General features: G+C 30.2%; 1 protein-coding gene across 1 annotated transcript; it reads right to left on the bottom strand.

Moving 5' to 3' along the window:
• Positions 1 to 8,725: 8,725 nt before the first annotated feature.
• LOC100786607 (probable 1-deoxy-D-xylulose-5-phosphate synthase 2, chloroplastic) lies at positions 8,726 to 12,964 on the bottom strand. Its single transcript, XM_003550621.5, has 10 exons — positions 12,727 to 12,964; positions 12,459 to 12,644; positions 12,084 to 12,248; positions 11,841 to 11,991; positions 11,226 to 11,497; positions 10,537 to 10,810; positions 10,114 to 10,421; positions 9,693 to 9,974; positions 9,312 to 9,596; positions 8,726 to 9,169 (listed from the first exon to the last, which is right to left on the bottom strand). Exons 1-10 carry the CDS (start codon positions 12,829 to 12,831, stop codon positions 9,011 to 9,013), a joined length of 2,187 nt encoding a protein of 728 aa, XP_003550669.1. The 5' UTR covers positions 12,832 to 12,964; the 3' UTR covers positions 8,726 to 9,010.
• Positions 12,965 to 13,682: the final 718 nt, after the last annotated feature.

The raw sequence follows: 13,682 nt of genomic DNA, 5'->3' as shown, positions 1-13,682 counted from the left end.
TTTTAAGTTGATGCTAATTAAACTGTAAGTAAATTTAATTTGTGGTACATGCCAAAGGAAAAATATTTTTTGTCAAGTTCCAATTTCCTTTCATCTCTTACAGATAATTTTGTTCATTTTATTTTCTGAGTTTATAAGATTTTTGCAGAATTTTACAAGCTGACACTTTTAGATATACGCTTTCCTGGAAATAAAATGTTTTCAGATTTGGAAGCAGACAATAGCCAATTATAGATATTCATCTCATGTGGATATGAAATTTGCTTTCTAAACTGTAAATAAGCGTGAAATCATATGATTTCAATCCAGTGTAGTAGTCAAACAATTACGTAAGAGCCTTTGTTTTTATGTAGGAGCGGATATTGGTCATTAGAATGTTCTAGATAATTAAGCACCTTTTTATTTACGAAAGATCATAAAGCACCCCTTTTTTTTTCAAGAGATAATTAAGTACCTTGTTTTTAATTAATTTTCAAACACTCAAGACACATTATACATATTGTGTGGAATTGTTAACAGATGCCTTTAAAATAACAATTAAGAAAATAAAAATGAAAACATTAAATAAAATATAAAAACACTAATCTCTTATTCAACCACTCATCTAAAAGTTTTTAATTAATAGGAATCTAACTTAGTTAAACAAGATATGTGAGACTATAAGTATTGTAAATCTTAATATCATGTTGAATTTCTCAGATAAAAAAAATCTAAAATTTGTTAAGGTATACAAGTCTTAGCTTTTTTGTTATTATTATTGAAGAAATCTTAGGTGCTAGTATATATATAACAGGTTTTTGTCATATATATATATATATATATATATATATATATATATATATATATATATATATATATATATATATATATATAACAGTTTCGTAAGCAATCTTTTGTTAAAAAATATTTCTGAATTTATAAAAGTAACTTGCGACATTCTTATAAATCCTTTTTAAATTATTTTGATACTTAAATATTATATTAAAAATAGTTTGATTTTTATATATTATCAGTGTAAATTAAGATTTTTATACTATATATTAACTAGTCAAAAAACATTTTAGACATAATTTTTAGAATAATCATTATATATACTACTAAACTTTATATACATATCGATTTATGATAAGATCAAAACATAAAAAAATTATGTATTCACCATACATTTTAAATAAATTCATTAAGAAATGTATCATTAACGTTTTCACATCTTGCAAAACTTTTTAGTCCATCAATAAATGAGAGACAAGTACGGCCTTCTAGAAATGCTATAACATATTTGGATTATTTTGTTAATTCATGATATTTTCATTCTTTTGGGGAACATTTTGCTAAAGAAATGCATTTTTTTTGTCGTTGCAAACAAATTGACCAATAATGCTCACATTTCTACGCGGAACATGCTAAATGGAAATAAATAACCTAATAAACGTATCGGATTTGCCTCTTTTGTTGTGTCATACGATAGGGGCACGAAGAAGAGTAATTTTTATTAGTATTTTTTATGATAAGTACCATTACGACACTGGTATATATGATTCCCACTATAGATAGGAAGGTATAAAATAATTTGGAGGTATACTGAGAAAATATGGTATAGTGGGAATCATAATCATTGCATCCAAGGCACTATAAGGAAAGTCAAACAATGCAAGGAGATTGGAAATGATATGCTCGTGGGGACCGTTCATCTATTTTGTTAAGAGAGGAGAAAAAAAAAGTATTAGCCTTAAGCAGTGTTAGAGTGGAAAATGGGTTTAAGTGCCAATTTTTTTATACCGCAGAAAACTTTTCTTTTCTTTGGGTTACTGAAGAACCTTCATTTGCTTTGGAAACTTTTGAAAAAATAAACTTATGGCATGATTTCATGTGGTTCTTGAAGTTATTGGTAAAAGAACAATTTTCAGAACATTAGATTCGTAGAATAATATTTGGTACTTAATATGTTTTTCCTTGTTAGAAAAAGGGTGTTTATACAAAAATTAAAAATTTAGCAACCACAACAAGAAGTCGCAAATTTCTTAAATGCAGTGGCTAAATAAGCTTGCAACTGAATTTGTCACTGTGAGGAACCAGCTGCCAAAACCCCAGTTGCAGACAGGTTTGCCACCGAATATTTGCATCGGTGCTAATATTAGCATTTTTGCTACGATTGTACCGGTGCCTATATTAATCTTATTTGTTGTTTGACAATGATCATAAATAAATCCGGTCACAAATAGATACCGATTTAGTAACAGATATATTTGGTAGCCAAATTAAAAATACATTTTTTTGATAAATTTAATTGCAAAATTATAATATGATTTTAATTATTAATGTCAATTAATTTCCAAATTGTACCATTTTTCAATTTTTCAATTTCAATAGTTTTGTGAGGATTTTTATTTAATTTATACCATTTTCATACTCTTTTATCATTTTTTAGCATTAAAAAATTAAAGACTATAATTCATAAAAGAAAGAAACAATAGAGGAAAAGTCTCATAATTCTCTGTTACCCCTACATCTTGTGTTCTTCCTTTATACTTTCTCATTTTCTTTCACCTTCAACTACTTATGCATTATGTTACTTCAACTTAGCTCATGCAGTATTTCAATACCTTCTATCATTGTATCTCTTAGATCAAGAGCCACCTGATACATACATGTATTTCAAAAGTGAGTTTGTTTGACAAGTTCAAAAGTGGGATAAGCAACAAGAAAATGTGAGAACTGAGAACCCAAATATAACAATTTAATCCTGCCCAAATGTATCAAGGCTTGAGACTCCAAAGAGTATCATATCCTGTGATGTGATGAAGATAAAGGATTTCAAGTGGCGAAATAATAAGTTGATCACAGTGACTACAAAGGGAAGTAAAACATATTGATCAGAAATAAAGCCTACACATTTCTTTAGCAAATAAACATAAAAAGTCTGGGTGGACACAAGCCCCATGAAATAAGAGCAATTTATATGCAATTGGTCCAATATGGTGAGTCACACCAAAATGGATAAAATACCATACTTTCATTTTTCTTTAGCTTAATTTTCAAATTTGTCTCTATATTTTGTCTATTTCATCAAATCGGTTTCCATATTTTTTAATTTATTATCGGAGTTCTCCTATATTTTAAAATTTATTATCTGAGTCTTTTTATTTTTAATTCACTATATGAGTCACCCTATATATATATATTTTAATTTATTATGCTTTTATAATCTTATATATTATCTTTTAAAATATAATATATAAGATTAAATTTTATTTTCACATAAATTAAAATATGTATATTTATATAAGTTTTATTTTTATTTTATATATTATATTTATCTTTTAATATAATGCTTGTGATTTAGTGACAATATTTTTTTATCTACATTAAGATATTTATCATATTTATTATAATATAGATAAAAAATATTGTCAATTAATCACATACATAGATATTTTAAAAAAGTATAAAATACTATCATTTTATTTAATTGTGTATCTTTATCATATAATTTAATTATTTTAAAAAAATTAGATACATGATTAAATAAAATTAAATATAAATAAAAATACTATTATAATAAATAACAATTTATATAAGTTTTATTTTTATTTTATATATATTAGATTTGTATAATCTTATGTATTTTTATTATATTATTCAAAACTTATTTTATACATTAATGATATAATATAACTATACATATTCTTGTAACTTATTATAATAGTATTTTTTATTTATATTTATCTTTATTTAATCAGGTATATACTTTTTTAAACAATTAAATTATATAATAAAGATACATAATTAAATAAAATGATAAATAATATTTTCTATTTTTTAAAATATTTATGTATGTAATTAATTGATAATATTTTTTATTTATAGTATAATAAATAATATGAATATCTTAATACAGGTAAAAAAATATTATCATAAGCATTATTTTAAAAGATAAATATAATATATAAAATAAAAAAATTATATAAATATAAATATTCTAATTTATGTAAAAATAGAATGTAATCTTATATATTATATTTTAAAAGATAATATATAAGATTATAAAAATATAATAAATTAAAAAAGAATAAAATTTAAAATATAAAAAGACTTAAATAATGAATAAAAAAATAAAAAAATTGATTTAATAAAATAAATAAAATATGAGGACAAATTTTGTAATTAAGCATTTTTCTTTGGGTAGAGAAATTGTTGTAGATAAGGTTGCAAGCGAGCAAACTAAGACCTAATCATCAATTGCAAACTCCAATTTAGGTATGACAAACAGAGATCAAGGTATGCGGGAACTGAAAATTAGGTACTAGCTAACTTGTGTTTTAGTTTCAGGGCACGCAAGAGATGAGTCGATTAGCCAGCGATATTTTTTTTTCTTTTCTAATTTGAGTTATATGCCAAACGCGTGTTGACAAATTGATAGTCACTGAAAAAAAATCTAAAAAAATCACGAATTATAACCTTTAAATAAACAAAAAGAAATGTGCATAAAACTTATTTAAAATATATTTAAAGGATAATTATCATAAAGTGTTATCTATAAAGTTTTATTATTTTTTTAAAGTAATATAAAAATAAAAGCTTTTCGTAAAAAGTAAGAAAAAATTTTTGATAAGAGTTATTTATTAAAAAAATTTAAAAAATTAAAAAATTGACTATATAGTGATAATATAAAATAATTTTATATTATCATTAAATTACAGATCATTATATATAATAAATTTATTTTAAAAAATAAAATAAAATAATTTATTTTTACAATAATTATTTTAAAGTTATATTAATGATAATTTTTAATTAATTAATAACAAAGTTGATAAATGAACCGTTCGACCTGTCACGTTGAGTCAAGTGTGATTTGAATTATGTCTAGTGATACAAAGGGTTTCATTGACCACACTGGTTATAACTAGATTTTTTAGTCATTTCTAGTTTCAATAAACACCAATCTTATACCCAAAATTATAAATTAAGTATCTTTTTCCACTAAAAACTTATTTAGGCTTTCACAAATAGACTGTTTGAAACATTACAGGAAATTAACTCACAAAGTGAGACTATAAAAGTTTAACACAAAATACAAGGTATCTTTACTAAGCAAATGATATAACTATTTTACCCTTGTAGGAACTATCGTCCAGGGGATAAAAGGTTTAGAGCAAGAGATCACAAATATGTTCAGAGCGTGTAACTACTTCTCTTTTCTTCAAGTATTGCTATTATAGACTTACTCAACAAATGTTCAATGTGAGCAAACGAGCTTTAGCTTCTTCCTGTTGTGAGTCTTAAATAATATAATTGATTATGCGTGCGAGCATAATCGTTTTTTTAATTTTAAAAACTGTGTTTTGCTTTTTTCTATAAAAAAATTGTAAAATTAGATTACGAAAATAAATTTATGTTTAAGGATAAAATCGTGTTTTTTTAATACTATAAATGTATAGTAGTAACATAAAACAGTTATTAGCAAGACCGCAAGTCAACTCATTTATTTTAAGCAAGGAAAATACGTGATGGATGACCTCATGGGCACGTTTAAGTCTTTAACAAATTACTATGTAGTTAGTAAATAGGAAGGGTCCAGAAAAAGATAAATTAATTTATTGACATGCTATCTTAATCTACTCAGTTTTAAGGTAAGGATTAGTGTAAAGAAAGAAAGTTGAAGACAATAATGGAGGCACACCATAACTTTAGGTCACTTTCCTGGGCGGTGGCATGGTGAAAAAAAGAAAATGGCGTAGATAACGACAAAGACAGAAGGAACTTAGTGGCAATGACGCGGGCTAACGGCAATATAATTGCGGGGATGATAATGCCCCAAACGTGAGACTCCAAAAGGCTACGTTCGTCTTCTTGTGACTAGCTTCCTCTTCCCTCACCCAAAGGGCATGCACACCTTTCGGCATTAGTTGCAAATTAATCACCATTTCCAAATAACGTTTCAATTAGCTAGTTGACCCTCAATGCGGTTTTAATTGAAAAAACTAGATTATGTATTAATAACAAAATAATTTTTTAGGAGAATAAACTCGTGTTTTATTCATAATAAGAAGTAGAGATAAATTTAATCAAAGATATGATGATTAACATGAAATGGAGACGCGCTCTGGTTAGAATATAAACAAGTCGATCGGAGAAGACAGTTGAACCTTTTGCTGTTGAGAAAAAAATGTTTACATTTTTTACTATGAATCCTAGCATAGAAAATTTGTGGTTTATGTTTGCAATACATATAACATATTAAATAATTTTATATTATTATTTAATTATTATAAAAGTTATCCTACAAAGTAATTTTTAATTGACAGACAATAATTATTAAACTCTTTTAAATTTTAAGTTTTACTTTAGGATAATCTCACTTCAAAAGTATTTTTTATGAGTTTAATAATTATGTATTATGCAGAAAATGTAGATTGTCAATTAATAAAAGAATATTGCTAGTATAATCTTTATGATGATTATTATAAAGTTCATAAATTTTAGTAGATAAATAATTTTTTTTGGTGAATGCTTTATAAATAATTTATAATAAAATAATAATATAAAGTTATTTAACATTATCAATCCATAATTTCTTTTTTCTTTTTCTTTCTAAACACCGCATAAGAAATTAGGCATATTCCGCCGGTAGTGTACTCCAGACCAGTTACGACTTATGTAATATATAATGTACGTATGTATATATATAAACACAATTAACTCCATGTGACTTTCTAGTAAGTGATCATAAAATTTTAAGTCGCGTTCAGTGATAATAAAAGCATCTGGTGCTATTAGGAAGTGATAATAAAAATATTTTTTTTACAATTTATGAAATTCAAATTAATAAAATGTTTTTGAAAAATTAAAATCTAATCACATTTATATAAACGAAAACATACGTACAAAATTGACAGTATATAAAAATGGTAAAATAAATTATTTGAATACGGTTAAGAAAGCATCGGCAATCACTTAAATGATGAACCAAACCATATCATCATAATTTCATAAACTTCACTGCGAGATCAAGAGTTATACATTTAGGTGATATTAAAAACCAGTCACGACAATAATAATGGAGTCCCGCAAGGAATTGAGCATATGTGGATAGAAAAGATCCCAAATTTGAAACATTATATCAATCATTTATTCTATAATACCTGAATTAATTTTACAGTCAGCCCTTATGGATAGGCTATGCAAGAAGATTACACAATCAATTAAGAAGATTTTTTTTTTAAAACTTTTCTTTTTTTTTTCTTATCAAACAACTTATAAAATCATCCAATTTTCTACCTTTTTTCTTCTTCTTTCCTTTTAGCTTTCTTCTCTAAACTAACCAAATCCTATTGGATTGATCCAACAGGGCAAAAATATTTAAGAATATTTTATAAAAGAAATACAAGTATTCATTAGATTGGGCCCTTAATGGACCGATGGTCGTTTAGTGGTTGAAACTACAAGGATATGTGCATATAGTTCCACTTCCAAGAAACCCACTCCAACTCCTACCCATATTCCCCGGTCCCCCATCCCCAACATATAATAATAATAATAATCTTCGGTTATTTGGATTGTAACAATTTCATGAGAATTGTTTTAGAGTGGAACCATGTTAAAAGTATTAACGTGATTATGTGTAAGGATGAGAGAAAGAAATCACGATCATCTCCTTTGTCCTCATAATTTTCCCTCTTTTAGAGCGAAATTTTATTTTAAAGCAAATTTGAAGAAATTGTTTTGTATATTTTTATCCACTCAAACAAAGTATTTATTTATTTATTTCCTCTTCAATGATTTTTCTTATTTCTTTTAGCATCCGAAGTGTTGGTCTTTTCTTTGGAGGAGTGCTCCAATTTTTTTTCAGTCCATGGTTATGAACTAATGATTGAAGCTCGAATTTACAAGCCAATTATATTGTTCTTCCAAAACCTCCCAAGTCCCTGTTGCACGCGCTATATATCTATATAGCTAGCTGTTTCATGTATTCCGTTGGCCATTTGGATAACCGCCACTGCAACCTTGTTTTAGTGGTAGTAATTGTGTCATAGTTCTATTTGGACCAAGCACATGTTGGATGTACATGAGACACCCTCCATCAAGGTTTTAATTAACTAGTGGAATATGGACGCAGTTAAACACTTACTACCAAAAAACTCTTCCTACTAACACGAATCATAGCAATGAGAAAAGAAAGAAACTACTCGGTGAAGGGTGAATTCTTTGAAGGGAATGCTTCATAGTATGAATTCGTCTGACACGGAGACCACAAATAAAGGCAACTGCTTTTGTTTTCAATCAAAAAGTCTTATTTTTATTTTTTTAAAATTCAATATCTATCCAATAATACACAAACACGCGGATTCGTTTTGTCTTCGTGCTAAATGGTTTGTACCATATAAAACAAATGATGTACATGTCAGAATTCATGAACGGGCTCAATTAAATTTTGCTTCATACTTCACGATCACGAGCCAAACTAAGTTCAACTGGTTCATATATGATATATAGGCTCATTATCAAGATTCATGGCTAAGATATGGAGTTACACAGTTCGCAAGTTTAATTCAAGGGGAATTCAAGTCATTCAACTAATTTCATGTTTGATTGAATTGATTTCAAGCTGATTCACTATTCAGCAAATTGATATGGAAATATGGAATAATGGAAGAACTCTTAACCACTGTGAGAACATTAAGATGCTTAAGTCACTCATAACAACTTGCTGTGGATATCTCAATTAATGAAACTTCTTATTATAAGTTTCCACAATTGTAAAGAACATATTTTAATTGCAACAACTATTGTTCCCCCACCTCACTTTTCTTTTTTGCTTCCCTCCTTAAGTACCTGTTTAGTTATCAAAAACTCACAGTGATAAAGGATGTAGAACTACTTTTACAATTACACCACAGCATTTTAATTGAATTAATGCCATAATTTTTGTGATTTAACTACTACTTATGTACATGTATTAAGGGGACACCTAAAAATTGAATCACAAGCTCACAATTTCTGTTAAGATTCATATCTGTAGGCTGAGAAGCAAACGACTATCCCAATGCACATTGGTCAATGACAAAGCAGTAACTGCAATATGGTTTGAACTCAGTCCTGCCATTTGAATTTGATCTGTCTGAGACCCATGGTTTATATATCTGTCAGGCAATGTCAAGGCTCGCCACTGCACCAAATGAAGATACTATCAGTTGATACACTATGCAAAAAACTAACAAACTAACAACTACCGTTTGCCCCCATAAGAAAAACAAAACTATGCACAATCCATCTACTTACAAAGAAAGGTAACAGAAAAAGAGTCTCACCTTGAGATTACCATCTAGAAGACCATTCAAGCCTAGAAAATGAGAAACATGAGAACCAAATCCTCCAATGGATCCCTCTTCAACTGTGATAAGAATCTCATGCTCTCTAGCGAGTCTCCTCATCAAATCTCCATCTAGAGGCTTACAAAATCTTGCATCAACCACAGTTGTTGAGATGCCATGAGCTTCAAGAACCTTAGCTGCTTCCATACAACTTTGGACCATTGTTCCATAACCAACAAGAGCAACCCTACTTCCCTCCTTTAATACCCTTCCTTTACCGACCTGTATTTCAATTGTCAGTTACAAAAAAGTAAGCATCTTTGGATTAACAAAACAAGAAAATTTTGGAAACTTAAAAGGATTAGTTGAAATAAGCACCTCCAATGGCGTGCCCTTATTGTTGGGTGGAAGAATGGTACCTATGCCATTCCCTCTTGGGTACCTAAAGCAACTAGGCCTATCATCTATGGCTGCAGCTGTGGCTATCATGTGCATCAATTCAGTCTCATCTGATGGAGCCATGACCACCATGTTTGGCAAACAAGCCATGAATGTTGTGTCAAATGCTCCACAGTGAGTTGGACCATCAGCACCAACTAAGCCAGCTCTGTCTAACGCAAATCTAACTGGAAGCTTTTGAAGATCCACATCATGTGCTACCTGCATGCACGACAAAGCCACAGTGTCAACGCGGAGATATCAGATATGGATACCACTAATAATTTCCACTATGCAAAGAAAGAAAATGAAAAAAAAAAACTAGTTTGGTTTAATTCTCCAAAGTTTCACAACTTCTGACCTGATCATAACCTCTTTGTAGAAAGGAAGAGTAAATTGCGCAAAAGGGTTTGAGGCCCTCAGCAGCTAGGCCTGCAGCAAAAGTTACAGCATGTTGTTCTGCTATCCCAACATCAAAACATCGTTCGGGGAAGCGCTTTTGAAACAAGTTAAGCCCCGTGCCCCCTCCCATTGCAGCATGGATGGCAACAATTTTCTCATCAACTTCTGCTTCTGCTGTCAAAGATTCTGCAAAATACTGCGTGTAAGACCGCGTACTAGCTTTGGATTTCAATTGCTTCCCTGACTTAGGATCAAATTTCACAACACCTACACAAAATAGAATCCATTAAGCCAATTGTATTATGTTAATGTTATGTAAACAATTAAGTAACAAGTTCAGAATAGTAAAAGGCTAGTAATACATATGTAGTCACTTAATTACCGTGCATCTTGTCAGGAGCAACTTCAGCTGGATGATAACCTTTTCCTTTCTCAGTGATTACATGAATGAGAACAGGTCCAAGTGTCGGCATACCCTTGACACTTTTCAGGATGTGCACAAGGTCTTCTATGTCATGGCCATCTACTGGGCCAATGTAGAATAACCCAAGCTCTTCAAATAAACATGCACCAGCACCACCTACCATCCCTCTAAGGTAGGAGTCCAATTTAGATGTAAATTCATATGCTCGGCTTCCAATTTGCTTCGTGATTCCCTGTTCATTGGTCACCAAATATTAGTTCTAATTTAGAACTACATCGGCATGATATTTTATTAATGTATACATATATATTATTAGGCCTATACTTTATATGCATTAGGGGAAGCCAAGGTTGTTGCTTCCTGCATCCTTTTGGGATTTTTTTTTACCTTTCGGATTGATCATTGTGAAAACCGAAAAAGGGGTGTATTCTGGAATGTAATTTTACATTCTAGATGGGTCATTTTGAAAACCAAAAAAGGAGAGCTACAGGAAGCAACAAACGGAAGAAAATTGAGCATGGGCCAAAAGTGTGTGTCCATGATGAAACTAAAATAGGCCCATGAATGAAATTCAATTCAAGGACCAATTAATTTGACTCAAAACAAAAAGAAGCTTAAAGGTTCCACTATTCAAGTTCAATTGTTACCTTTGCGAGGTCGCGTAGTTGATGGAACTTAGAACTAGTATTTAGCCTGGCGAGGGCTCTACTAAGAGCTCCAACCGGTGGAGCTGGTCCATCAATGGTTGCAGTGGGAAGGGAAACTTGTTCATTGTCGTTTAAGATTATAATAAGATTGGTGTCAAGAAAACCAGCGTTGTTCATTGCCTCGTACGCTTGTCCACCCGTCATGGCTCCGTCGCCGATCACTGAAATCACATGGTTATCCTTTCCAATCAAGTCTCTTGCAACTGCCATACCTGAAAGTCACGTGAAAATTGATGATTAAAAAAAGTTCCTCAATTTGAAGAAGCAGAAAAAGGTCTACCATGATAAAGACAATACATCAAGTTCATGGATATCTGACTCAGAAGTAATAATTTATGCGTAACGTCGCATTCGCAAAATATTGTTTATAATTATTCGTGTGTTATGTGCAAATAAATTGTACATCTTTAATAGATGCTTAATATTGTGAACGCGTGAATTGAAATGAGTGGCATCATTGAATTTTCTTAGAGAGAGAGAGAGAGACTTGTAACTAATTAAGATATCAATGATGACATTAACTGTAATTAAACAAGTACTACATATAGTTTTTACCTAAGGAAGCTGAAATGCTAGTAGAACTGTGACCCACACCAAAGGCATCGTGAAGACTCTCATCTCTCTTGGGAAATCCTGCAAGTCCACCAGTTTGTCGAATTGTGTGCATTTTGGATCTTCTTCCCGTTAAAATCTTATGAGCATAGGTCTGTCAATCCACCAAATTAATTAATGATTACTTCATATTCTATAATACTACGACTTTAAGGGAAAAGGAAGGAGATTAATTGTTTTGGGTACCCGATGACCAACGTCCCAAACGATCTTGTCTTGAGGAGTGTTGAATACATGGTGAAGTGCCACAGTTAACTCTGCCACACCTAAACTTGAACTTAAATGCCCCCCAGTCTTTGACAATGTATAAACAATCTCTTCACGGAGTTCATCAGCTAGCTCCTCAAGTTCCTGATCATCAATATAATGTTGCAAATTAACGATGAACAGTGCATTATTATTTAAACATTAATTGGATGACATTGCAAGAATGCTCCTTTACAAAAAACTTTCAAGTAATAAGAGTTAAGAGCAAAACACAAAACAGGACCAAACAAAAGCAAGCAATTAATTAATCAAGTACCAACTCCAAGTGATAGTATATACTTGTCTAGTAGGTACCTGAATGGATAGATTTTTCATGTGTATTGGGTAGTTAATGGTGTCCAATACTGGTGTGGATGGCTTCTCTCCTGAGAAGTTTAGAGATCTCCGCAACTGTTGATTAGGTTCGTAGCTTTTCTTCATCATTGTGCTATTCATCTCCTCACAAAAATTGTCTCCTCCAGCAGCTATCACTTGGTTCATCTGAAAATGAGAATCAAATTCAATAAGTGTGTATTTCCTTTTTTTTTTTTTTTAATTTTATTGATGCTAGAATTATTAATACCCTTTGTGGATTGGTGGTTATATTTGAAATACTTGGGGAGCAGCTGTACTTATCATGAGAATAAAAGAGTGGAAGGAAAGTAGTCCCAAGAACAAAGGAAGCCATATTAAGTTGGTAAAATGTGGGAACTGGGAAGAAGTTGTGTTATGTTGTTATGTGGTGAGAAGAGGAGAGAAATTTGGGCACAATTAGAAGAAGCACTTGTAGGTGCGGACTTGCAGGGTTTCCATTGAGCAGGACAATTTATAGATACATCATACATAGTACACTGTTCCAAAGTTAAATAGTTGAAGTTGCACGTTTAGCACGCGGGCTTCTCACATCACTTACAGTTTAATTAAAATCATGTACTCAAATTAGATTATGTCATTAATTCAAATGGTTCCTGCGGTGCCAAAGCTATTCATTTCTTGTATACTAGTATTAATTTTCCACGCTAGCGTTTGTGGTTTATGTATACTAGTATTTTCAAACCATCGAACGAGAGTACCAAAAACGAATCAAGAGTGTTTAGGTTAAAGTCTGTATTATTTTGCTGTAAAAAAAAATCTATATTGTTTTTAAAATAAGCAATGAGAAATATTTTTCTTTCTTCTAGTTTTATATATATTTTAAGTATATAATTAGAATAAATATTTGTTAGAAAGATATTTAGGCCATATATTTGAAGATGTTAGTCTGGAAGTTGAATTATTTGTTCAGATCAGTTGTCATCTAATTTGCGTTTGTACGGATGCTAGGGCATCGAATTAATGTTCCGTGAAAATTAATTCTTGAACCACAGAGCACATGGAGCAAAGGTCCAATGAGGCCTGAAAGTTTTGGATCAACAACTAAAATGGATACTCTTTAATTACAAAAATGTTGATCACGTGGCATTTATTTTAAGATAAGTTTATTGAATCCTATTTTTATAAAATGTAGTACTTCATTATAGAATGCTAAACCCAAATTGT

The sequence above is a fragment of the Glycine max genome, chromosome 17 (genome assembly GCF_000004515.6).
Source record: "Glycine max cultivar Williams 82 chromosome 17, Glycine_max_v4.0, whole genome shotgun sequence".
Classification (NCBI taxonomy): Eukaryota; Viridiplantae; Streptophyta; class Magnoliopsida; order Fabales; family Fabaceae; genus Glycine; species Glycine max.
The sequence above is the reverse complement of the archived record's forward strand: the minus strand, read 5'-3'. Positions and strand labels throughout refer to the sequence as shown.